Source organism: Talpa occidentalis, unplaced genomic scaffold (genome assembly GCF_014898055.3).
Source record: "Talpa occidentalis isolate TD23 unplaced genomic scaffold, MPIMG_talOcc4v2.1 talOcc4.6, whole genome shotgun sequence".
In the NCBI taxonomy this organism is placed as follows: Eukaryota; Metazoa; Chordata; class Mammalia; order Eulipotyphla; family Talpidae; genus Talpa; species Talpa occidentalis.
Window position 1 is genome coordinate 32,010,748 of NW_023604972.1, and position 26,699 is coordinate 32,037,446.

At 43.8% G+C, this 26,699-nt stretch overlaps 1 protein-coding gene and 1 long non-coding RNA gene across 2 annotated transcripts in view; one reads left to right on the forward strand and one right to left on the reverse strand.

Moving 5' to 3' along the window:
* On the forward strand, positions 1 to 26,110 carry LOC129144748 (uncharacterized). The gene is made up of 3 exons (XR_008549276.1): positions 1 to 70; positions 177 to 258; positions 26,087 to 26,110. It is a non-coding gene; the product is annotated as an uncharacterized LOC129144748 (long non-coding RNA).
* The window catches only part of IGFBP7 (insulin like growth factor binding protein 7), a 76,960-nt gene that overhangs the window by 8,410 nt on the left and 41,851 nt on the right, over positions 1 to 26,699 (reverse strand). Inside the window, exon 2 of the mRNA XM_037529873.2 lies at positions 2,949 to 3,058. Coding sequence (XP_037385770.1) covers positions 2,949 to 3,058 — 110 coding nt within the window. The remainder of the gene's footprint in view (positions 1 to 2,948; positions 3,059 to 26,699) is intronic.

Consider the following 26,699-nt stretch of genomic DNA (forward strand, 5'->3'; position numbering starts at 1 on the left):
TAAAAGTGAACATGTGGGCCTGGAGGGCCTTTAGCATGCAGCTGGGCTCCCAGTTCAGGCAGCATTACAGGTAGGACATATGCATCAATTAATTTCTCTATATTTCCTTTTCACTCTCCTAAATCCCCCTCTTTTCATTTCCCTTATAGATAAAACTTTTATTAACCTTTCTACAGGTGCCTGCCCTTGGGTCTTGTTCTGAGTGCGCGGTGAGGACTCCACCAGGCCAGCCCATTTCAGTCTGAAACAATCTGAAATGTAAGTCTGTATGCAGTCTTACCAGTCTGGTTCTAAGGAGAGTGGGGAGAAAACAAATGTCCCCGTTTAATTATTTAGGTCAAAGACTTTCTTTTTTTTTTTTTTTTAGGTCAAAGACTTTCAAAGTCCCACAGTAAAAAATCTTAAAAAAAAAAAAAAAAAAAAAAAGAAATACATTCTGAATTGCAACCTGGAATATATGAAAGTTTTACAAAGGGATACCCCTACTAAGTGTGGTGCCTTGAGATATTTTTTGTTCTATTTTTTTTTTTTTAAAGAAAATGCCCGTTGTGATCTCCTGTATTATATTCAGGACTCACAGATGGTCACGGGTCCCCAGTTTGAAACACACTGCCTTAGGTCATGCATATGGCAAATTACTTCCTGAAAGCAGAGGAAAATCAGCAGAACCTGGCAGCTTGGGTTTTGCTTGTTTCTGGAAGGTCTGTAGAAAATTATTTTTCTGTTTCTCCCACTCTCCTCTCTCCTTTCCCATGTCTTCAACCTCTAGCTGACAAACCCTTAGGGAAACTCATGGATCTGGCTCATATGATCCTAAAAGTTTAGCAGAAAATGTCCCGAGGCAGAGTTATTCCCCTGCGGCATGCACTTTAGCAGGAATGGGGTAGAACAATGACTGAAGAAATTATTCTCTTTCAAGATTTGTCAATAAGGTCACATGTCCCAGGACTCTCTGCTTCTTTCTAGTCTCTGGAGAAATGCAACAGAGGCTTTATAGTCTTTGGAAAAGTTCTTTCTCTGTCTCTCCATCTTCCTCAACAAACCAGTAGCATCCAAAAAAGCAATGAAGAGCCCCAGCAGCTTTGGGGTAAAGGCCAAGAGGAACACCCACCGCTTCACTGCTCCCTGATTCTCTTTACAGTATTCACATGTGAAGGTGAAATCTCTTTGCTCCCTTTATTTATTTATTTTAAAAGATTTATTTATTTATGCATACAAGAACTGGGGTACAGGCCAGAGGTGTCGTGTGAGAGGATTCACCAGAGACAGAGTGGGGACAGGGATTGGACTCGTGCTGCAGTGGCTGCGGATAGCTTCATAGTGCTATGATTTAACTGCTTGCGCCACCAGGGAGGCCCTCTTTGCTCCCTTTAGCAGAAGTGAAGGACGGCTGTAGTACTGGGGTTGGGGGGAGGGACGGACTGTGTCTACCTCCAATACCTAAGGCATTTTCTAGAATCACCCAGACTTCACTCCCACCAAATGGCCTGTGGGAGCAGGAAGTTGCCCCAAGCTGAGTCAGCCTCCAGCAGTGGCAGCTTTACAGTGAGGGTGGGCGTGGAAGCCTCTTTCCTCTGGGGCTCTTAAGCAGTGATAGTGATTGAAGCTGGGAGCTGCTAGTGACAATACTGCCATCATATGGAGGAAACTTTCTGAGGTACTAGGAAAAAGGGGGACCATGGCCTTGAGAGCCAGGAGTCAAGAGTGAGAATCCTGACCACCTGTGTAGCCACAGCCAGCTGCCCCTGAGGCTGGAACCACCCTTTTCATTTGGCCTAATCTAGTTTGAAGTGGGTTTCTACATCTTGCATCAAGAGAGTGTTAACTACAGGGGCCAGAATCCCACCTAGAGTTCCAGAAGATGCTCCTCTGGTCAGGCACCAGGCATACAAAAGAATCGAGACACACCATGCATCTCTGAGCTTGCTGGAGTAAACCTGTTAAAAAGGGGGTCTGGCTATGCCTTTTTACTTCAGCTAAATTTCCTTATTGTTAGCAAGAATTTGAGGATATTTACTCCACGGCATTGTTGTGAGGTTTAAATAAGCCAAAATATATGAAAAAGGCAATAATGTAAAATACTGTATAGTATGATTGGAGTATTACTTGATCAGGCAAAGGATCTATAGATTTGCTGAGAATGTGCTACTCTTTAATGTGCAGACAATTATCTGGGCTATGCTCCTGGAAGGGGAACATTTCTAAGAAAAGACATCCACTGAGTGCAAACTATAAATCTGGCAAGTCCAGGATTTTGCCAGTGTAACTTTAGGTAATCTTTCTAAGAATCCCAGGTTACTGCATCTTATAGAGGGAAAACCTGAAGTCCAGAGCACCAGCTCTTTATCTAGTGTGATAATTTTCCCCAGGGGACATTTAGCGATGCCTGGACATATATCTGACTGTCTGTCACCACAATAGGGGAGAAGGCAGGGTTCTACTAGCATCTAGTGGGTAGGCAGAGGCTGGGGATGCTGCAAAACATCTTACAATGCACAGGGCGGCTCCCACAACGAAGACCTATCTAGAACCCTGGCTTAGCGAGAACTCAGCCCACGTGATTAAGGAACTCACATTCTTAATGGCCATGCAGTACTGTCTCCGTGGGGACATACACACTTTTATTTATTGCACAGACATCTACATGCACACAGGTGCACACATTCAGAGGATGGGCTTGGGTGTTCAGCGTTAAAGTTTTCCAGATCTTAAGGCTCCCTGCTCAGGCACTGCTAACAAAAACAGGCAGGGACTATTTTGAAGGTCAGTAAAATCGTTCCATAGATCAGGGCAGTGTATGGAAGATTGCTATAAGACACTGCCTTTGAAGACCAGCAGGCAGGCAGTGGAGCAGACCGAGGAGTTGAGGTTATTTCCATTTCTGTGCAGTGCAAGAGGAACTTGTCAGTAAGGACACCCTCCTGAAATCTGAAATCTGTGTCACTGACCTTGTTCCAGATGAGGACAGGGGTGGGGATTCCGATGACCTCACAGCTCAAGTACACCTGGGCACCCGTGACATTCCAGATGTCCTTGGGGGGTGTCACGATGGAAGGACCTACAAAGAGAGGCACAAACCAAATCCATCTTTTAAAAACAGTCTTTAATCTTAGCATGGTGGGAGTAAATACTTGATTATGTTTATGAAGCTGTCTCTTCTGGAGTATTTGGATTGTATTTTTAAAACCAGACTGGCCTCCCCTGCTGCCAGCATAAATTTGAGTGAGGCTTTGGGAATGCATATGTCCAGAGAAACAAACAAAAACAAGTAGGAACAAGTATTTACAAAATTTTCTTTGCCTTCAAATCATGTTTAAATGAGAATAAATTTACCAGTTGCTCTGCATTATCTGGTGCTTTCCAATTAATAAATTAATATGATGAGGTTTTAAAAAATTGATTTTATTTTTCAATTAACCCTGAATTTATTTATTGTTATTATTTATTTTTAAAATGGAGTTAACAGTAGGATCCCCTTGCTCAGGTATCGCCACCATAGTGCACCCTCCACCAAATCACCCACCACCACAGTCCACTGTGCTTCCTTACTTCTTTTTTTTTAAAGATTTATTTATTTATGCATACAAGAACTGGGGTACAGGCCAGAAGTGTGGGGGGTGAGAGGATTCACCAGAGACAGAGTGGGGAGCAGAACAGGCAGATCTACTGAAATACACTGCTGAGGGGACCAGTGGTGAGACAGGAGAGGTCTGCTGTGCCATGTGGGTCACCTCCCTGACTGGGGATCGAACTCATGCTGCAGAGGCTGCCGATAGCTTCATAATGCTGTGCTTATTAACCCTTTGCACCACCAGGGGGGCCTGCTTCCTTCCTTTGTTCCTCCCAATATAGTGAATCGTTATCCCAAATGTCTAATGCTTTTTTGGATACCGGTATTTTTACTGGGGGTTGAGGGTGTGGGCAACAACTAACCACTGCTTGGGTAATGAAAGAAAAAGAACTAAGATATTTGAATGTGTGCTGAGCCCCTGGAAAAGCAGCCCTACCTCAAAAGGCTTAGGATGGAAGACTGACAAGTCAGTGATGACATGGCAGGAATGATAACTTCCATCAAAGGGAAGAACATGGACTGCTGTCTGCCTGATGAGAGTGGAGGAGACACATCTGAACAGAAGTGACCTGGGTGTCCAAAAAGAAGATGGAGTGTCTCTTGCCTGTGCAATTTCGGAGTCAGTGGGTAAAAGAGAAGCAGGTCTCTTGCATGTGCCCAGGGCCCCTGAGGAGATGGCTCTTCCCCAGGGTTGTCTGTGTGCAGGTTCCTGGCAGGTGGCATTAGCAAGTGGGACCTGGCATTGCTTGACTAGTTCCCAGGTATGGGAACACTCAGCTAGAGCCCCAATTAGCACCCCCCCTCCCCTCCAATTCTGGAACATCCCAGGTCCCCTCTATCATTTTCCCTTTAATCAGAAGGTCCTTACTCAGAGCCAACATCAGTGGCATAAATCCTTTTTGTTACTGCAGAGGTTCTGTGGTCCATGAATCAAATCCGGCCTGTCATTTATTTTTGCTTTTCTTGCAAACTCTTTGTGTTCCTAAATGGTTGACTAATAAATTAAAAGAAGGATGTTTCATGACATGAAAATGATAAGAAATTAACATTCTTGGTGACCATAAAATAGAATTTTGTTGGAACACAGTCATAGCCAGTGTGGAGCAGTTTCCGTCAAGACTCTATGGCCTACAATACTTATTCTTGGCCCTTACAGAGGAAGTGCTGATTCCTGCTCTGGTCACTGGAGGGGCACCAGCGCCTAAATAAATGTGGCAGAAAAATGTCAGGACATTAACCCTTTGTACTTTATGCAGAGCTGATGCAAGTAAACCCACTGGATCAATTCTGGTTCAGTTCTGAATTGCAACATTATCGAAGCCAACAGATCCTGAAAGAGCTGTGCCTGCTCCCTGCTCCTTTCTTTTTTTTTTTTTTTTTAAAGATTTATTTATTTATTTATACAAGAACCAGGGTATAGGCCAGATCCACAGGAGGGTGAGAGGACTCACCAGAGACAGAGCAGGGAACAGAACAGGCAGACTGACGAAATACACTGCTGAGGGAGCAGCGGGCAAGACAGGAAAGGTCTGCATGGCCATGTGGGACCCTTGCCAGCCGGCTGGGAATCGAACCTGTACTGCAGAGGCTGTGGACAGCTTCACAGTGTGGCACTCAACCGCCTGCGCCACCAGGGGAGGCCCTCCCTGCTCCTTTCTGCTGAGGGATCTGCGCCCCATGTGTGCAGCAGAGGAGGTGTGCACGCGTACTGTTCACTGGGTGGTAATTAGTAATTCGCTTCTACTGATTCTGAATGCCTTGTTTCAGGTCCTTCAGAGAGATGAGGAACAATCAATCCACAGATGGGCCCAGAGCCTGGACCCTGATGACAGTCCCCTGTGCCCACACACAACCTGGCCCTTTCTTGAAGCGCTGTGGCATTTGTTGAATGAATGAGTTAACTTTTTTCTCTGAATTTCAGCTCTATACAGCCTTGGGGCTTTCAGTCAAATAAAGTGTCTAAAGGCAGGGTCATCTTGCATCAGAGTCCTGGGAACGGGACAACCTCCCCTCTAGGCTTGGAAAGTTTTCTGGCATAATCAGCATTCAAGGGACATGAAGTCTCCCCTCTTGCAACAGGCTATTTCCAGCACACTATTAATTTCTTGAAATGGAAAGGAAATGACCCCAGCATGTAAGATTTTTCCCACTCATCTAAAGTACTAGAAGTTGATTTTGTTTAATCCCTTGGGGTATTTTTATTTTGTCCCTTGTAAGAATGTGCAAAACAATCAAAGTTTTGAAAGCTCTAAATATATTCCATGCTTCCTTTCCTCTAAACCATAGGTCTGAAGAGGAAGCCTCTATCTTAGTGTGGGATCCTGGCTTTTCTGTCACAAATGTGGACGTGGTCAGGAGAGCTGTGCTGTGTTTATATGTGTTTCTCCTCTGTCTCGGATGCTTCCTAGTGCAGTTGGACCAGCACAGGATCCCACCAGGGCTGGCCGGGCCCTTACTGTATCCCAGGCTTTCCCTACAGCTCCAGGGCTCCAAGGGCTTGGACACCACAGAACCAGCTCTGACTGGACTTTTTTTTTTTTTTTTTAAAGATTTATTTATTTATGCATACAAGAACTGGGGTACAGGCCAGAGGTGTGGGGGTGAGAGGATTCATCAGAGACAGAGTGGGGAACAGAACAGGCAGACTGACTGATATACACTGCTGAGGTGAGCAGTGTGCAAGTCAGGAGAGGCCTGCTGCTCCATATGGGTAGTTCCCTGGCTGGGGATTTAACTCGTGCTGCAGCAGCTGCAGACAGCTTCATAGGTTGGATCTTAACCCCTTGAACCCCCAGGGAGGCTCTGGACTTTGAATTACTTTCTCTCTCCTCTATGGAGCCCCTGTGTGGCTCTGTCCTCCCTCCCACATGAGGACTTGGTGAGTTGACCTCAAAGCTCAGGGGACCTCAAGGGATTGTTCTGAGAAGAATACACCAGTGTTCAGAGATGTGGAGGGGCCGGGAACAAAGTTGCCTTCACGGATCAAACCACACAAGGCGTGGAAGGCATTTCTATGGGTAGGTGCGAGGGCCTGCGTCTTGTGAAAACAACAACAAACCACCTCCAATCCATTTATTTTACTTGTATCCATCTCCCTCTAGTGAGAAGAGGTGGTAGGTCATCCATCTTCATCAGGGGAAGAGTCCAAATGCATTGTCAGACCTTGAAGACATGCTATGGATTCTTTCTGTGGAATACATAGTCCAACTTATCAATATTTTCTTTTAGGATTAGTGCTTTTTGTGTCCTGCTAAAGAAATGTTTGCTTCACCCAAGGTCATACACATCTCCTGTTTATTTCTACAAGTTTTATGGTTTTACCTTTCACATCTAGGTTTTCAGTCCATCTTGAATCAATTTTTGTGTGTGTTGTGGAGTAGAGATCAAAGTTCCTCCCTTCTACTCCCAAAGCACATACAATTGCGTTGGCACTATTTATTGAAAAGATGATTCCCTTACTGACTTGAGATGGGGCCTTTCTGGTAAGTTCACTGACCATGTATTTGTGAACCTATTTTTGGATTCTCTATTCTGTTCCATTGGTCTATGTGTCTAACCTTGCACCAATAACCATGCATTGATTGAGAAATTAATTGTATTAAAAAGCAGCGTTGAATAGAGGGAAGTCTCATGTCCATGTCCTTCCAACTCTCTCCATAGTCAAAGAAGCAGAATGTTATTTTTTGCCGAGTTTGATCCCCGGCCAGCCAGGGAGCAACCCAGATGGTGCAGCAGACTTCTCCTGTCTTGCCTGCTGCTCCACTCAGCAGTGTATTTTGGTCGATCTGCCTGTTCTGTTCCCCGCTCTGTCTCCGGTGAATCCTCTCACTGTCCCCTGCCCCCACACCTCTGGCCTGTACCCCAGCTCTTGTATGCATAATAAATGAATCTTTAAAAAAAAATTTTGGATCATTCAAGACATAAGTAATTTAATTTCTGCTACCAGGCTATCCCGAGAATTCTATAAGATTTCCATACCACAAAAAACTGTGTTACTCCTGACATCTGTTGAGTTGATGGGGTGGAAAGACAGAGGAAGGCTCACTAAGACAGCTTGTAACACATTTATGAGAACCCTTGATTATTTAAAATGTCCTTGAGTAAATGTTGAATTCAGTAACATAATTAAAAGTTTAATAAACAGTATCTAAACAAGTGTTAATCTTTAGAATGGCCTGTAGGTTTTGACAGTCAGATCAATAAAGGATTAGACTAATATTCAAGTAGTCACCTGACCTCCTGGAGAAGGTGCAGGCAGGCTAACTTTAACCTAACTTGCTGTGTTGAAAGAACCTTTTCGTTTTGTAGTCTTCCTACCTTTTTTCAGTGCCCGTATCCACTAGGTCACCTCCTTCCTAAGTATTGGCTGGTCATGACGGGTCTGGACATTCAGAAGAGGGAATGGAGAAATTCTTTTTTTTTTTTTTTTTTGTATTTAAAGGGCAGGTTTATTAGGGAAGGGGTAAAACAGTTAAAGACACTTGCATAGACACAAGCGGGCAAGAAGAGCTTCCCTAGAAGGGACAGGTTTGCTGAAAGAGGCCTGCATGGTTGCAGGCGGGCGGCCTTGACAGGTCACAGGCAGGCAGGAAAGCTGCTGCACTGCAGAGGGACAGAATTGGTGAAAAGAGGCACCTGCATAGTAACAGGTGGGCAGTGGGATTGCTACTGAATGGAGAAATTCTTGATAAAGGCAGAGCATGACAGCATTATGGAAAAATGAGCAGTGAGGGCCTCCCTGGTGGCACAAGGGGTTGGGATGCAACCTTTGAGGCTGTCCGCAGCCACTGCAGCACGAGCTCGATTCCCGGCCAGGGAGCTAACCCACATGGTGCGGCAGACCTCTCCTGTCTCACCCACTGCTCCCCTCAGCAGTGTATTTCAGTCGGTCTGCCTGTTCTGTTCCCCACTGTCTCTGGTGAATCCTCTCCTCCCCCCATGTCTCTGGCCTATACCCCCGTTCTTGTATGCATAAATAAATAAATCTTTTTTAAAAAAAGATCAGTGATATATAGTAAGAAAGAGCAAGGGAGGGACTGAATGATGATCCTAGAGAGACCAAGTGGACAATCTTGTGTGGAAGCAAGAAGATGGTAAGATTATTTTGGGCTAATAAAATGGCAGACCCAACAATGCTGCACTCCCCCATCCCACACTAAAGAACCATCTTCCCACAGAGTCCATTGATAAGCAATCATGTCAACTTTCATGTATATGCCTAAACTTTTAGAGACTCTGTTCTGTCTCATGAGAGCACTCAGAAAAATGACTCTACTTAATAAATTCTAACTCTTTCCACTCTGCTGCTTTTCCAAGAAGGCCAAAGCAGATCCAGAATTTATTTCTATTTTTAAGGGTAAAGCAATTTTAGATCCCTCTGAGATCATTTTCAGAAAGAAAGCTCAAAATCAGTTCTCAAGGCCTGGCCAAGGGTAACAATATTGCCATCTAAATCAAGCACAGTGTTTGGATTTCATTTAAAACAAGTCACAGAATATTTAAATGTTTGGGGATAAACACCAGGATAGGTTATTTATTTATTCTTGCCTTTGTTCTATTAAGGACTTCAGATTGCTCAAACATCTGTCTAGCAAACATCCTGTACATAGCATATCTGCCTGCCCATGACTCCCTCCTCTCCTACACCACCTGCAGCAACCAAGTTGTCCAGAGTGCCCCCCTTGCGGCTGGTGTGAGGAAAGTCTACCCCAGGGCTTTCCCCATCTCAATCCCCCCAGTATCTTTCTCACATAACTATCCCCAAACCAGACCACTTAATTTTCTTCTTTTTCTTCCTAACTTCTTTTTCTTCTCTTCTCTTCTCTTTCTAACTCAATACATTTTCATTCAGTGTTTTTTGATCTGTCTCAGCTCTCTAAGTCCATTTTCTCACTCCCTTATATTTTTAAAGATTTATTTATGCATGTAAGAACTGGTGTATAGGGCCTCCCCGGTGGCGCAGCGGTTGAGCGCTGGGTTGCAAAGCTGCCCGGGGCCTCTGCAGTGCCGGTTCGATCCCCGGCTGCTCCCCGGCCACTGGAGGAGGGTCCCCACATGGCGCGCAGACCTCTCCTGGCGCCCGCTGCTCCCCTCAGCAGTGTACTTCGGTCCTTCTGCCTGCTCTGCTCCCCGCTCTGGCTCTGGTGAATTCTCTCACCCTCCCGCGCTTCTGACTGTACCCAGTGCATGTATAAAACAAAACAAGCAAACAAATAAATAAATAAATAAAACATGCCTCTATTTAAAAAAAAAAAAAGAACTGGTGTATAGGCCAGAGGTGTGTGGGAGTATGTGAGAGGATTCACCAGAGACAGAGTGGGAACAGGCAGATTGACTGAAATACACTGCTGAGGGGAGCAGCAGGTGAGCGAGGAGAGGTCTGCTGCTCCATGTGGGTAGCTCCCTGGCCGGGGATCGAACTCGTGCTGCAGTGGCTGCAGACAGCTTTGTAGGTTGCATCTTAACACCTTGTGCCACCAAGAAGGCCCTCCCTTATTATTATTATTTTTTTTAATAACTTGTATAGTAATCGTAGATGGTCTCTTTTTAACCACTTCTTGAAGGGAAAGAAAAAGAATAAAGGGAGGGAGGTGGGGAAAAGAAAAAATATTAACAAAGATAGCCAGATCCTAAATGAAATTGGAACAAAGAAAAAGAAAGTTTGAAGTTTTGATAAAAACTAAAATTCAATGGAAAAAAATCAGTGCCACCATACTAGTACCCAGAAGTAGTTATTAAAAATCTCCTGCAGAGGGGGCCTCCCTGGTGGCGCAGCGGTTGAGCGCTGGCTTGCGAAGCTGCCCGCGGCCTCTGCGGTGCTGGTTCAATCCCCGGCTGCTCCCCGGCCACCGGAGGAGGGTCCCACATGGCGCGCAGACCTCTCCTGCCGCCCGCTGCTCCCCTCAGCAGTGTACTTTGGTCCTTCTGCCTGCTCTGCTCCCCGCTCTGGCTCTGGTGAATTCTCTCGCCCTCCCGCGCTTCTGACTGTATCCAGTGCTTGTATAAATAAATAAATAAATAAATAAATAAATCTTTAAAAAAAAAAAAAAAAAAAAAAAAAATCTCCTGCAGAGGGCCTCCCCTGGTGGTGCAGAGGTTGAGTGCTGGGTTGCAAGGCTGCCCGCAGCCCTGCAGTATCAGTTCGATCCCCAGCCACCGGCAAGGGTCCCACAAAATAAAAATAAAATAAAATAAAATCTCCTGCAGAATCTCAGTCTACATTGGCCTCCTTAGTCCCCTTTAATTAAGGGACTACACAATGGCCCAGAGACTACCAGACTAGATTAGTAATATTTGATTTTTTTTTTTTACAGAGGCATGTTTTTACTTATTTATTTGTTTGTTTGTTTGTTTGTTTTGTTTATACAAGCACTGGGTACAGTCAGAAGCGCGGGAGGGTGAGAGAATTCACCAGAGCCAGAGCGGGGAGCAGAGCAGGCAGAAGGACCGAAGTACACTGCTGAGGGGAGCAGCGGGCGGCAGGAGAGGTCTGCGCGCCATGTGGGACCCTCCTCCAGTGGCCGGGGAGCAGCTGGGGATCGAACCGGCGCTGCAGAGGCTGCGGGCAGCTTCGCAACCCAGCGCTCAGCCTCTGCGCCAATGGGGAGGCCCAATATTTGATTTTTTTTAAAGATTTATTTTTATACAAGAACTGGGATACAGGTCAGAGGCGCGGGAGGGTGAGAGGATTCACCAGAGATAGGGTGGGGAGCAGAACAGGCAGACAGACCGAAACACACTGCGGAGGGGAGCAGTGGGCGAGGCAGGAGAGGTCTGTTGTCCCATGTAGGAATCAACCTGGCTGGCTGGGAACTGAACCTGCGCTGTAGAGGCTGAGGACAGCTTCACAGCACTGTGCTCAAGCTGCTGCGCTACCAGGGAGGCCCTAGTTTAGTAATATTTGGTTAGAACCTAGAAATAGCTGACATATCACTCAAAATATGGAAAAAGATACATTATGGATGGATAAATTTAAATTTGGGATGTTTCAAGTTGGTTCTCCAGAGGCATAAGGGCAGTTCTTATAAAGTACACAAAAGTCACGAGAAGACCTTAAAATGGAATTAATTTTATTTTGACTAGCAGTTCATTCAGGCTGACTTTACATAAAGTTCTAATAGAGTTCAATTTATTCTATAAAAAGCACGTGAATAATGTAAATGAAGTATGCAAGCTACTTCCTAGTCTCTTAACATAAAATGCTCCTCAGACATGACTTGAGATGTTCTTACCATGTTACTCTTAAAAAACCATTGGCCTCCCTGGTGGTGCAGGGGTTAAAGTCTCAGCACTATCAAGCTATCACCAGCCACTTCTGCATGAGTTTGATTCTCAGCCAGGGAGCTGACCCACATGGCGTAGCAGACCTCTCTTGTCTCGCCTGTTGCTCCCCTCAGCAGTGTATTTCAGTAGATCTGCCTGTTCTGCTTCCCACTCTGTCTCTGGTGAATCCTTTTACCCCCACACTTCTGGCCTGTACCCCAGTTCTTGGATGCATGAATAAATTGAAAAAAAAAAAAAAAAAGCCCAAAACCAAAAGCAAGTCACTCTTGGGAGCAGACACTTGGCTCTGCTTGGGATGTCTCTGTCACAGCTAAGAGACCTTGGACAAGATATACCTATTTTTATAAAGGAAAACACCAGGGCAGGTCCAAGGGTTTTTTCCTGGGCTTAAAAGTGATGTGTCTGTCCTAAAGCACAGTCATATAGCATCTTTGACATCCATGAAGTTCTGAGGTTCCATTGCCTATCTCAGGAATTCTCATCTCTGTCAAATCAGTTCAGTGCTGCACCTCACCTACCCCTGTGCAAGGTCTGCAGCTCATAACAAACCTCACTTTCCCACTGATGAATAAAATATAATTTAAAAAGATATCAGTTGTTACCAAGATTTTCTAAGTCTAAAATATCTGTATAATAGATGTTAGAAGTTGTGTTTTAAAGTTGAAAATACTCCTTGAGCCTGGCAAATGGTTCAAAGTAAAATTCTTTCTAACAGTCAATTTTTGTTCAATTTTGTTATCATATTCAATCATTTTTCGTGCTTCATTGCCTCCATTTTTCTTATTTCTATTTACCTTGCAAATCCACTCTTCTTTTTTACATCTATCCAAATCATGCTTACCCACCATTTCATGCTTATTACCACTTCCAGAAGTTTTGCTTCTGCTGATGTACTTGCCTACTTAGCATGCTTTCCCTCACTCATCTGTTAGCTGTGCCCTTATTTGATGTTCTAAAGCTAAAGTATCATCTCCCTTTTGATATTTTTCAGCTCTCCTACTTCTTTTCTAAAATCCTATTGGGCTTAGAGTTGGTGCCACACAGATTAGTGCATCATTGTTCTCTAATGTTTTCCCCAGCTGGGCTAATTGAAGATGCCAGTGTCCTAAGCCAGGAACTCTGAAATCACATTTTTCATGTTCATTGTAAAAAGAGTCCAAATTATACACAGTGGGTAACAGGCAGCAGCATAATCAGCAAAAAAAAACATGATTTAGCCAAACAGAACAAAGATGGCCACTGCCTTGAGAATATACCAAGTACACATTTCCAAGGTACCTTCTAAGGTGATTTTATAGCCACCTCTAATCTATCAGTTGGCAGATTATTCATCATGATTTTCTTTCATCTTTCACTTTCTCTAGCCCTGAACAATGTTTCTTGGCTACTGCCCACTCATCAACCAATTAGTATATGATCAAGGGATGCAAATTAATTAGGATACATCAAGCAAGTCTGCTTGAGAGGGGTAGTTCTGCTGAGGGGAAAGGCTCATCAATTATCTTCATATCAAAAACAGGATTTCTGTATCATATTGGGTTGTATTATTCACATTTTACTCTATTCCTGAGTCCTTTTTAATATGGGTGCAACAGCTGAGTATAAAGACTTCTCCAAGTAATGGCAGATTTGCTAACCATATTCATCTCATCTCTTAATGATGTTGGGCCCTGGAATCGTTCCTACAAAGTATGAGAATTCATACCAAAAAGGGGAGGTTTGAGAAAGAGGTGAGATACCACATATGGAGATAAAGCATTCAGACAACTTGGCAAAAATTACCAGATTGGATTCTGATAACACATTGAAGGGAAAAGCACCAAACAAAAGTACAAAATGGGAAAAGAATAGTAGGAAGATGCTATGGCCAAGAGGGGGAAGGGGAAAAAACATGTGGAAACTTCCTAATATTAACTAAGGGGAAGCAGTAACTGTACAGCTAATTAAAGAGCAGAGCCATCTGCCAAGGCAACTCATTAAGGGAACTTCCGGAGGTGGGGCAATGTAATAGCTGACCCTTGAAGGCATTTTAGCACAGTCTTAAGGGTATCAGCTGAGGACAGCAAGGGCAGGAGAAGAAAGTACTAAATCTTAGCAGCATAGGCCAGATTTTAGCATTTTAGTTTAGGGTCAAGTCATCTGGCTACAGTAGCTACTTTTTAGTAAGTTATACATTGTTGTTAATGAAGATCCAAAAGTTTATAATGATGGGGCTTTACCAAACATTAATGAGGGCAAAGGTAAGAAGGAATTGCTTCCCCTTCTTCATATATAACCTATCAGGGTGGGATGGGGAAGGCGGAACACATTTTAGACTGAGAAGAAGGCGCTGGGGAAACAACAGACTATACTCACGCATTGCTTAACAATGTTTCAGTCAATGAGGGTATGAACCGTGCATGTATGACAGTGGTGCCAATGGGCTGTACCTGTACATGTACCTACACCTAAACCTGTCCCTATGTCTGTACCTGTACCTACCTAGCCTAGGAGTGTCGTAGGTTCTGTCATCTAGGTTTATGTAGTTACATTCTATGATATTCACATAACTATGAAATCACCCAGTGACACATTTCTCAGAACATATCTCCAACAAGTGATTCAGACTCTAGAGTGAGTTTGGAGGACAGACTTTGGAACAAAAAATTGTTTTACCACTTTGCAGTTATGTGACACAACAAGTTATTTAACTATCATATATTGCTAAGTCTCAGAATTATCACCATAAATTGCATAGACCATGGATCTTAGATATAAAGTTGCTTCTTGCAATTGGTTGCTTGAAAACAAATCTCTTTTCACTCCTCTCCCTTGTAGGGGTCTAGCACAAGAATGATTAGGGCATCCATAGGTGATTCTAGTACTTGTTGTCTGGGGTCATCCTTGGAGGAACCCTGTCCTTTCAGATTTTTTTTTAAGATTTTATTTATTTATCCATACAAGAACTGGGGTGTAGGCCAGAGGTGCGAGGGGAGGAGGGTGAGAGGATTCACCAGAGCAGAACAGGCAGACCTACTGAAATACATTGCAGAGGGGAGCAGTGGGCAAGACAGGAGAGGTCTGCTGTGCCATGTGGGTCAGCATCCTGGCTGGGGATCAAACTCATGTTGCCGTGGCTGCGGTCAGCTGCATAGTGCTGAGACCTAACCCCTTGCACCAGCAGGGTGGCCCCAAGAACCCTGTCTTAAGTAAAGCAAATCCAGGATGAATTTCAAGTCAAGTTCAGATGTGTAATATGGTAGTACATGGTGGATGAGCTAACCTGGGCTGTACTGACCACAAGACCAAGGGTTGAATTCACTTATTCAGTGGAACCCCTTAACTACCATCATAACACGAGACTGACTGATGCCCACACAAGTTAAATTAGTGGTGTCAGACTTTTACTTGGTTTGAGCATATGCAAAGACTGACTTTATGTTGAGTACTTTAAGAAGGGAAACGCCCTAGTTATGTGACTATTTATATTAAGGTAGCTTTGGAAATACTTTTTAATCCACATCTCATGGGCCTGTCCCATCGGGACTATGACTCACTTTAAATCCAACGTGTTAAAATTTTCCTATTCCCTCAGCATGGAATGGGGTGGGGGTGGGGACTTTCCACAGGAGGTTACTTAGTGCAGCCTATTCTCAGATTCCTAGAAACCTGGATTCCCCCCAGGATGCTGCATCTCAGCCTCTCTGCCCACCTCCATCCTCTACTCACATACCACAGTCTGGCTTGGACAGGCGTGAGGAAGTGTTTCCTGAACCAAGCTGTAAGGGGATGCCTTTGGGAGGCTCACCCATGCTCAAAGCTTAGTTTCCTTCATAGCCCTGGGCCTGCTAACAAAGCCTGAAGCCTGGCAATAATAGATGGCCTTGTATCCTGCCCTCTGGGGGAAGGATGTGAGAGACTCCCCCATGACCTTCAAATTTTGGAAGGCTGGGCTCGCTAAACCTCTCATCTAGAACATTCTGGAAAGCTGAAGAAGGCTAAGGTGTGAAGTCCCAGGAGGCCCTGGGAGTATATACCATGTGGCAGCTTCTGCTGCTCATGGTCTACTGGACCGGTCAGTACCCACCTGGGGAGCTTCCTACCTGGAGTCTTCAGAATTTCTAAAGTTTTTCAGCAGCCTGTGAACTGGACACGCCCTCATCTCCACTCACTGCTTAAGGAAGAGATTTGCTTGGTAGGAATCCCAACATATTCCCCTGGCCAGGCTGACAGGCCTGGAGTTAACAGTGCAAGTACTGGGTCAGCCTTTGAGACAAGGAGTTATCAAAAAGAATAGATCTGCTTAGTCTCTGAAAAGTTATCCAGTTAGATCTTGAAGAAGCTTGTCTGGAAAAAGAAAAGGCACCCGAAGCACAGAGCCAACAGGCACAGCTCCAGCTACCTAGGAACCAGCCTCTGAGAAGAAATCTGTCTGGCAGTGGGGCCCAGTCCTACGCAAACGCGCTGCCCTGGGAACATTTAACTAGTTTGCAGGTCTGGGCTGCACTCCCAGTTTCTAACTGGGCTGGGCCTGGGGGTCTGGCACTGGTACTTGTAATTTTTAAACAAGGCTTCAGAGAGCAGATACCCAGATGCTGAGGAAGGCAAGAAGGTGAAAGTCAGAGAGGAGGAGAGGGCGGATTTAAAGACACAGTACCAAGTCTTTTCAGGGAGAGGCCAGGTGACATTCTGGAGGTGCAAGTATTTCAGGAGAAGAGAGAAGAGCTGGGGAGCTGACTCTGGGTAAAGGCTGTAGAACCCTGATAATGATAGTCTCCCAGCCAGGAACGGATCCCAGGCTGCAGGGCAGCGCTGAGCCCCAGCCGCTAGACCCCCCACGGGTTGGTGTCTCACGAAGCCGCAGCAGGAACTTCGCAGACGCTCAGGCAAGCAAGTGAAAAGAGGCAGTTTGTTTAGAAAAAGAAAAAGTTTATTGAGGAGAAAAAGAACAGAAATAAAGTGGGACTCCCAGGCCAGGGAACCAGGCCTGGGAGGGGCAAGGAAGCCAAAGTGGAGTCGTGTCTCAGGGAATATATACTTTCTTTCCCTGATTATTCTAAAGCTCCACCAGTCTCTTTGTGATTGGTCAGTTCTCGGCTGTCTCACTTAATTTGCTACTGAGTGGGGGATCTTCACATCCCTTATCTAACAGGTCTGTCTTTCCCCATTTGTTGCATCTTTATCTTTATGGCCTAGTCTTCCGGGAGAGCATCTCCACACCTTATCTTTATCACCTGAAGAAAACCGGGACCATCCTTAACAAGATTGTCTGTGGTCCTAGGATGTTTGTTTTTCCCAGTGGAATTGGTTACCTTTCCTTGGTTGTCCTTATCTCTGAAGCCTCCCTAAATTCTTCAGAGGTCCCCTCCTGCACTGTCCCTAAAACTGCCTAATAACCCTAGCTTGCCCTGTCTCAATAACAACTACCACCACCACCACCACCACAGCCCTATTCTTACTGTAATTGTGTTCACCCTGTGGGAGGCCACAGAGCAGTGTCTGACTTCTTTCCTGTGCTGGAAGCTTTGAGTTGCCTGATCTCTGGATCTCAGCAGTTCTGTGCCTCCCCTCCTTACTCCCCCCCCCCATTTTCCTAAAATAAAGCAGCTGATAGATGTGCTGCCCCCCCCACCCCCCGTGTCCCTCCCTCTCCTCCCTAATTCTTACCCTTAATGGTAGTGCCCCAAATGGGCTCTGCTGCTTCAGTCTGTGGGTCCTACTTATAATCCCACCAAATGGGGACCCTTTCCTTTTGCTCATTTCATGTCAGATCATCCCTAAGTTAAGACACATTGAAGTTGCTTTTCAGGGTACAGGAGCAGATAAAACACAGGGGGTCTGTGTGAGGAAACGCCCCCTTCAGAGCTTCGGGCGCACTGTGTGCATCTGGCATTTTTACTTGGTGATGTTTTGCTCTTGAGCCTGTTTTCACGAGGAATTCTCATGGTTACAGTTGCCTCCTTGGCCGACAACCCCAGACATTAATCAGCCTCACATAACAGCTTCCCCTGTTCTTTCTCAGTGTTTTTGCTTCTTCCCCTTGTGCCCTTGGGTTATTTTCTGTACTTCTTTGTGATGTCCTTGACTTGAAAGCTCCCTATTATTTATCACCATCTCATCCTTTGTTTCTCTCTGCTTTGCTGAGTGTTCTCAGATTTCCTCTCATCTTCCTAGAAGGATCTCATGTTTCTTCTCCCATTTTCCCTGAGCCTGGGGCCATCCCCAGGCTCAAGCAGGAATGAAAACCCCTTGTACCTGACTGGCTAACTCTTCTTGTGTTTGTGTTTTGGCTACTGTTTACTTGCTTGTGAATCACTGTGCACATACTCTGTGCTCCACTACAACTACAAGCAAGACATTCTTTCTGAGCTCAAAGAGGACATTCACATCATAGAAAGTTCTAGATGTGGGTGCAGAGGAACATCTGTGCTTGGGAGAACTACACTATTCAACTGAGGCTCAGAAGAACCCATCGCCATCACTCTGAACATCAGAGAGGTGGATCTGCCCCTGATTATGGGGTAGGAGGGTATTTCCAGTGGGAAGTAGAGGACATTGAATAAGGACTTTGTATTTATCATTTAGTGAGGCAAATCATGCTTGCTTTCATTGGGTGGGGGAAAACCTGGAGTCCATCTTGGGGGGTGTGACCTCTGAGAGATGGGAAGCAGGTCAAGGTTAGCTATGCAAAATCACTGGGGAGTAGTTATCCTAGAGAAGGGACCCTGGGGGCCTGGGGCTGCTCTTACTTGTATTTATATGACCAGATGTCTTTACTTAGGCATTTTATTTTTAGGCAGTGGCTATTTTTCCTGTAATTAGTGATGCTTTTTTTGAATTTTGCTTTTCTTTTGTTTTCCTTGATCTGCTAATTCCGTTTAAAATACAGGAAGAAATAAGGAAAGGGGTTTCCCTGGTTTCACTAGAAGGTTGGGTTTTAAAGGTGAGGCTGTATCTTTGCAAGGACCAGGAGCACTTATCAAAGCATCCTACGAGGGAAAGGCAGGGAGAAAGCCTGGGGTCCTGAAAGAGCCATCCCGTCTCTCCTCAGAGCTCCTTCTAGGGCAGTCATCATGAACTCCAGCCTGGGAGACTTTATTCCTTTGTCTAAGTAAAGGAAAACAATGTCCTCACAGCAGCTGGGATTTTGGATTTGGCACCTCTTCAGAGCAGCCATACATAAAAGTAGGAAACTCATTCTTTAGAGACTTGGAGAAGAAAATGTCCTCAATCTTCCTGAAATTGATGTGGAAGGTGCTGTCTCTGCCTGTTGGATACAGTCTCTGGGAATCTCTTTAGGGAAATGTGTGCCCTTTTTAGGAAGCCGGGGGCTTCAAAGATGATGTTTGTTCACAAGAGGGATGATGCTTGTTTTGCTGTGAGCAAGGGGAAGAGTTTATGGGAGAGGATTAAGGTCTCCCAGTCTGTAAACCAGTTAAACTGATACTTGAAGACAAGAACTCAAAGTAGATTCAAATATAGAAAATATGAACAAGACCCGGGGGAAAAATATAACCAACTAATCATGCAACCTGTTTCCAAACTTCTACCCAGCTTTCCACGGAACTTAGCTCCTGTGAAAACTGAGGGTCATGATCTCTGGAAATGAGGGAAGAGAGTAATCTCAATTACAGTTTCTGAGTAATTATTTTTAAATGAACTAGCAGCATTTTAACTTATGTAATAATGTGGAGTAACAATTCCATAATATCAGTACTGGATAGCTTTCCACAGTGCCGTGCAACATACTTGGAAGATGATTAAAAAACAGATCTCTCTGGAACATACCGATCATCAGATATAAAACTGGGCTGGTCAAAGGTCCAATTCCTAATTACTAGGGCATATAAAAAAATGTCATCCAGTCATCATTAACTTTAATATCCATTCCTGCATTTAGAATGCTAACTTCTATTGCCTAGTTGAATTTATTCTTTAAGGGAAATCCCCATGGTAAATAGTATAAAAGTTAAGGGCCACAATAATACTAACTAAAATTTCAGCTTTGTATGGTGTTATGCAGGTGAAAACACAGAATGGATTAATTTATTCAGTTCCTTTATAAACTTAATTGCTGTGCTAGATGACATGAGGATGGAAAGATGATAGGGTTGAACCTATGTGATGTGTATTTACAGTCCAGACAGTGTAAGGAGACAAGTATACATGCAATTATAACACAGACTATGACTGGTCCTATAATAGAACTATAAATATAAAAAATATTCTGACTGAGCTGATCAGAACCAAAATAATGGGAGAGGAAAAGGGCTTTTAAAAGCTCAAGAGGGTGGACAGGGGTAGGCAAGGAAATTCCAAGTGGGGAGAGCAGCTCATGCAAGGAGGTACAATGTCACTTGTTTTGTCAAATTCAGTAAAACTAATTCTTGATATTGGTATTGGGTTTAACATCCCACAAAGAGTTTTTATATTCATTACATTATTTTTACTTTTCCAATAATCTTGTAAGCTAGGTTAGCCATTTTACAGATAAATTGGTGTTTAGCAAGGTGAAATATTTGTGCAAAGCCGCGTAGATTGGAGATAGTTGGCCAGAATACATATTTACCTGGTTCCTCTTGACACAAACCTATAAGGCTGAGGTGTTCTGTTTTGTTTTGTTGGGAGATGAGATATTTTGAGAGAAGAAAAAGAAATCTTGAGAACTGGAGATTTGCATAAGTTTTCAATGTCAAGCCAAGGAATTTAGCTCTGCCTACAAGTTATCATGATAAAAAGAAAACCAAAAGAATAAAAATATTTGTATCCTGGAGAAAGAGTCACACAGTTGCTAGAATCATGAATAGAGGTCATAGCTCCCCATTCATTTTCTGACCTGCGATGTTTCAGAGGCAGTTCTTTGCTGTGTCCCAATGCCCAGTATAGAGTGGATGATCCACAAACTGCTGAATAGTTGAGTAAATCAATGCCACTGTCAATATATAAATATGCCTAGTTTAGAATTTCCTTTTCTTTTCTTTTTTTTTTTTTTTGTGGGACCCTTGCCGGCGGCCGGGGAGCAAACTGGCGCTGCAGAGGCTGCGGGCAGCACCGCAGCCCAGCTCTCAACCACTGCGCCACCAGGAGAAGCCCTAGAATTTGCATTCTATTTCAAGGTTTAAAGAGTAAAAGTCTAGTAATCGGTTGAGAGAATGTCTTTCTTTGTAGCGCTTGAAAAGACCTAGCTAGTTAGAAATACGTTCACTCCAGAATTTGTACAAGTGCATGTTTTAGCATTTGACAAGGGTTAAAAGTGCAGAGATTTTGATTAACTGTGGCTACTTAAAAATTGGTGCTCAATTGTTCGTAGGCACAAATAGGTCAATGTGTGCCCCTGTGCTCCTGACTTTGCTACTCAACTAAACCAGTACAATGATCAGAGTTGCTGATTCGGTACTTTTACATTTACATTAACACATATCATAGATTAAAAATATCTGTAAGCAAGTAGAAATCGCATTAAAAAATTTAGGTAAGACCCCAAAGACAAAAGCTAAAGACCGACTCTACAACAAAATGCTGCCTTATCAGTCAGTTTGTAACATTTGAAATTTGGGGATTATTGGTCAGAATTTAGGTGGCAGAAACTGAAGTTTGGGACTATTAAAAACTGTAAAAGTTTTACATCTGTGTTGACAAACAATAACAGTATATTGTATATTGTGTAGTATGTTGTACTGCACCCCTTCCAAATAGGATATTTGGATTTCAAAGAAGCAAAAAGCAGATCATAAGTAACAGTGGATACAAAGATGTTCAAAGCCTTCATATTAAAGGTCAAAAGAAAAGTTTCCAAGCATGAATGAAGGCCTGCTGATTTCTCAAGTAGAGGAAAAGCTAAGAAGAGTGCATGAAGAGAGATGTTAAGGTTCTCCTCTTGTGAGAAATAAGCCCTTCCCTAGTAATACTTTCACATTCATGAACGACCGATTAGTCAACCAACTTTATAGGAGGACCCTTAGATTAATTTGGTCCAAATCCTCATTTTACAGTATGTAAACACTTCCCTTAGTGTAGTCCTTGTTGCTGGCAGAAAAGGAGCTAGAACCACATGAATTCTTCTCCTTGCACTTTATTAAGAACATTATCTGTTCTTAATCCGTTGGCCACCACTTAAACAGTACGAAGCTGAGAGATTAGAAGGCACTAGCGAAGCCATGGCTCAGCAACCATGACCACATTGCCACGCAGATGGTCAGCTTGCAGTTTAGCTGTGGGAATATTTCCAAATTGCATGAGAGGAACATGGACAAGTAAGATAAGGCTGGCTCCAGGAAAGTAATTTCCCCAATTCCTTTGAGCCCTGCATTTGGGAAACTGTGGCCTCTTTGGAATCTGGGAATATCGCATGTACTACCTCAGCCCACGCTTGAAGGCTTGTAAGATCGCAGGTGCTGGCTGGCCCACTGGCTATGTTTGAGATAGAAAGACAAAGAAAAAATATCTTCCCTAAACACACGCATCAGCAAAAACTATCTTCCCGTGTTCTTTGAAACAAGAACTGGAGCCAAAGAGATGAGTCCGAGACTATGATTCATCCATCAAGATAAATAAACTCAGAGTATGGAGGTTAGGAGGACAATTTAGGAAGTAAACAGAAGGGAAATGGACTTTGGAGAAAACACAGGAGTCATTCCTGGAATCTAAGAAGAGACAGGCTCACTCTTAAGACATGGAGTTCTGAAAATACCGATGGATGCCCAAAGGGGACAATCCACAGGCAAACAGCCCCACGATGACAGCTCTCCTCCCACGCCGTGGAAATGTGGAGTCTGAGTTCTCAGTCACTTTCTCGTGAGCTGGAGGAGTATCTCTAGTGGAGAAGAGGTGTTGATGGCTCTCTTCAATTTCAGCAATAGCAACTGAAAGCCAGATTAGTAAATGAACTTCCTCCCCGCAGGAGTGCCAAACTCCAGGGCTGCCTAGAGTGTGAGTCACTGAACTCAGAGTCACTGCACTTTCTGGTATCACTTCTCTGGTTTGTCTGGCCAGTTGGTCCCTTGGCTTCCTCTATCCCATGCAAGTTCCCTAGCCAACCAGAGATGGAGTTTGCACCCACATTCTCTTTCTCTCAGTCCCTAGGCATCAGTGGAGTATCTCTCCAGGTCCTATTTACCCCATCTGCTGCATGGGTGTCCCCTTTTTTAGGGGGATCCTAAATCTGCTCTCCTTGAGTGCAGACTGGTCTAGTGACTCCCTTCTAATGGCCAGACTGTGGTAGAGGTGTAACTTCTGAGACTCTGTCATTAAATTGCAGCTTCCTTCTTACTTCCCTCACTTCCTCTGGGGGAAGAGAGTTGCCATGTTAGGGTACACAGGCAGCATGAGAGAGAGGTCCAGGGGTAAGGTACTAAGTCCTCATGTCAGTGGCCAGAGTGGGAGCCAGTTAGGAAGCAGATCATGTAATCCAGTCAAGCCCACAGATGTCTGCTGTCCCCACAAACATCTTAAGTATAATCTCATGAGACACCCGAAGCCAGAATTATCTAGATAAACCAGTCCCAGATTTCTGACCCTCAGAAACTATATGATGGAATAAATATTCACTGCTATTTTATGCTTCTAAGTTACAGATTAATTTATTATGTAGCAATAAAAAATTAATATAACAGGTTTGAACTTTCTCTACTATTAACTGGAATTGTCCCTTAATTAATTATCATCTCCAACAATATGCATGTACTTAATACTGTTCTGTGCACTTAAATATTTGTTAAGAGGGTAGGTTTCATGTTGTGTTTTGTAACACACACACAACACACACACACAACACACACACAGAATGAAATTATAATGACCTTATCCCTTATTGACAGCAGTGATTCCGTCTTTGCAACACTCTAGAACTTCTCTAATACACCACTGAATATCATACTGAATATCATACTGTCTCAAAATCCCTTTAAAACTAAAAATATTTTCACTAATTTTTACATTAAATAACAAAAATGTTGCTCTCATCATCTTGGAGCATGGGTAGGAAGGCAGAGGAGGTAGGCTGTCATGCAAACCAAACAGAAGAACAAGAACAAGGTTTGTAATTCCTGTAAGTTTGGGATTCATGGTCTGGAGATAATGTTGAGGCTTCAGAAGAAATGGACTTAAAACAAAATAGTAGGCATTTGGAAAGATAAACTCCAGTCAAAGGACTGACCTCATCAGTTTACTATCTACTTTTCCCTGCAGCATAGAAGTGTAGACACAGTACTCAAGGAGACAGGGAAAAACAGGAGCCAAGGCTTGGATAAGCAATGAGCAATGTGCAGATAAGAAGCGCGAACATACATCAGAGTGAAAAACAGAGGTGACTGAAATACTCTCTATTCATTTATATATGACTGGGGTAGAAAATGAAAACCACATAGATGGCACATTTCTGTTTTTTCAATTGCCACAAGAAGAAGGAAAGAAAATATTCAAAGAGGGGTAATGCCACATGCAGGGTTGAATTTTCACAGAGTACATACGTAATTATCCCTGCCATGGAGTACACCAGACCGGGGTCAGCGGGAGGCATGCAGAGAAATGAATGGAAATTTTGGATATAAGGACAAGGACAAAGGAACAAACTATGTCTAGAACATACGTGTATGCTCTCACACTGCACTGACAGCTGGAACATGTTTTCTCATTAGTCATTCATCAACTTGCTATTTTTTACATTAGAATTTAATTAAAAAAATTTTTTTTGCATAAAAGAACTGGGGTGTAGGCCAGAAGTACGGGGGCAGGGGGGAGCAGAAAAAGAATTCACCAGAGACAGAGTGGGGAGCAAAACAGGTGGATCTACTGAAACACACTGCTGAGGGGAGCTGCAGGGGGAGGCTGGGGATCGAACTCAGGCCTCAAGGTGATAGCGCTGAGACAACCCCTAGGCCATCAGGGAGGCCTCCATTAACAGCTAATTCTTTTTGGGTGCAGGTGCCTTCTGAAGGACATGAGAGAAAACACAATGCTCTCAGGAAGGCTTTTTGACCAACCCTAGAGACTGGTTCTGAGCTCCTCTTTCCCTCCTCACTTTATAGTCCATACACTAAGGAGGGTCTGAGGTGGGCAGCCCCAGCACCAGGCCCACTGCTCTTGGACCTTCTCCGTGTGCCCCCTGGCGTCGGCATGAAGGAGACCTCACTCCCAACATGATATTGTTTCAACACAGAATGTTACCACCGGGACACACTGACTTGCCCAGGAAGGAAACTCAAATTGGTGTGGCAGCCTGGATGCCCATCTGTGCAGCTGGATGGCCCAAAAGGGAAGACTATAGGCAGCAAATAGATTGGAACCACAGGCCTTCCAGCTACTGTGATCTCTCTCTCTCCAGGTTGTTTATGGCTCCCCAACAATACACAAATGGCAGGCCCTTCTGTAGGAGCCTTTCAGACCTGGGGTTCTTTTCAGGTTTCCTTCAGGACTCTTAGATGAGTCTTTCTTTCTTCTATAAATAGAAGTTCTCCTAGAGGGAGACATTTTCCCTGAAAATGTTGATCATATGGTCTCACTGTATAAAGTTATTAAAAAACTAAAGTTATAAAGCGGAGTCTTTTAAATAAAAATGAAAAACAAACCCAAAAAACCTTATTTCATGTTTGCTAGAGCTTGTTCTATTTTTGTTTCTTCTCTCCTGCCCTCTTCCCTAACCCTGAAAAAAAGTCTGATTGTCTTATTATATTAACACAGATTCTGTTTATCTGTGCATTTCCATTATGGCTCACAAATTGAAAAAAGCATGTCTTGCGCTGAACATCACATTTAACAAATCCCTTTGGAGACAGAAAAAAGTGCAAACCATTTAAAAAGATTAGTTTGTGAAAGGATGAAGTCTGTCTCAAATCCCTCCTTTGCATAGCGCTTGAGTTAAATGAAGTGGGTGCCCCAGGTCACATTTATAGTGATGACAGGTTCTCAATCTCTTACTGCAGGCTTGCGCCTCACCTAGACCATAATCTTTTTCAAATCAAAACATGCAAAATGCAAAGCCAGACCCTTAACTTCGAGCACCTTGTTTTCTCTTCTGGCTGTCTCAGGCAACTCAAGCAGCTCACAAATTGGAGGGAAGGATAATGAGTACCGACCTTGACCGGGTGTGGGGAGTGGAATTCAGTACATTTTCCTATGTGATTAAGATCGATGAATCCCAGAAAGCAAATGTGATCACTCTTATAGATTAATGTTGAATGTACAACACACACCTTTCAATTATTAGATGATTCACTGCAATAAAATTACTGATTAAAAAGGTCAATTTATCTGCAGATGGGCTGTCTCCACAAATGTTCATCTTACTACATCCTATATCTGCTCTGAACACACCTGGCCACGTGCACATAGTGGAGAAACTTGGCTGCAGGAAGTGTGAATCGGTGCAAGGTAAGGCATGAGGGCATGAGTCTATTTTTGCCAAAAGTGATGCTCATCGATGGGAAACTCTCAGTCCTACAGAAAGCAACTTTTTTCATGTGTTTGGGGTAGGAAACACTAGCTTGGAATTTACAAAGAATGTCCCTCTTGCTAGAGTTTTTAGCAAGTCTCTTCTAGTTGAGTACTGTTCTGTCATTTGAGTACACATCACATCCACTCAGGACAGCTCTGTGTGGATAAGGAGAAAAGGGTCAGTCAGTATAAGTCCTGTTTGAGACTTTCACATCCAGCAAGTCTACTTCCTTCCTTTGTCTGTCTGACAAAGAATACTTGCTTTTATTTGACAATGTACCTGGTTCTGGATCATCTAGGCTTAGTCAAGCAACCCTAAATGGTTGATACAGGTGAGTTCCAACAACACAAAGTGGGATGGGCTCTGTTTTTCCCTGGATGGTCACTGAGTGAGTGGAGTCCTCTATCAGCCCAGCGCTCAGCTCAGGAGAGGGGG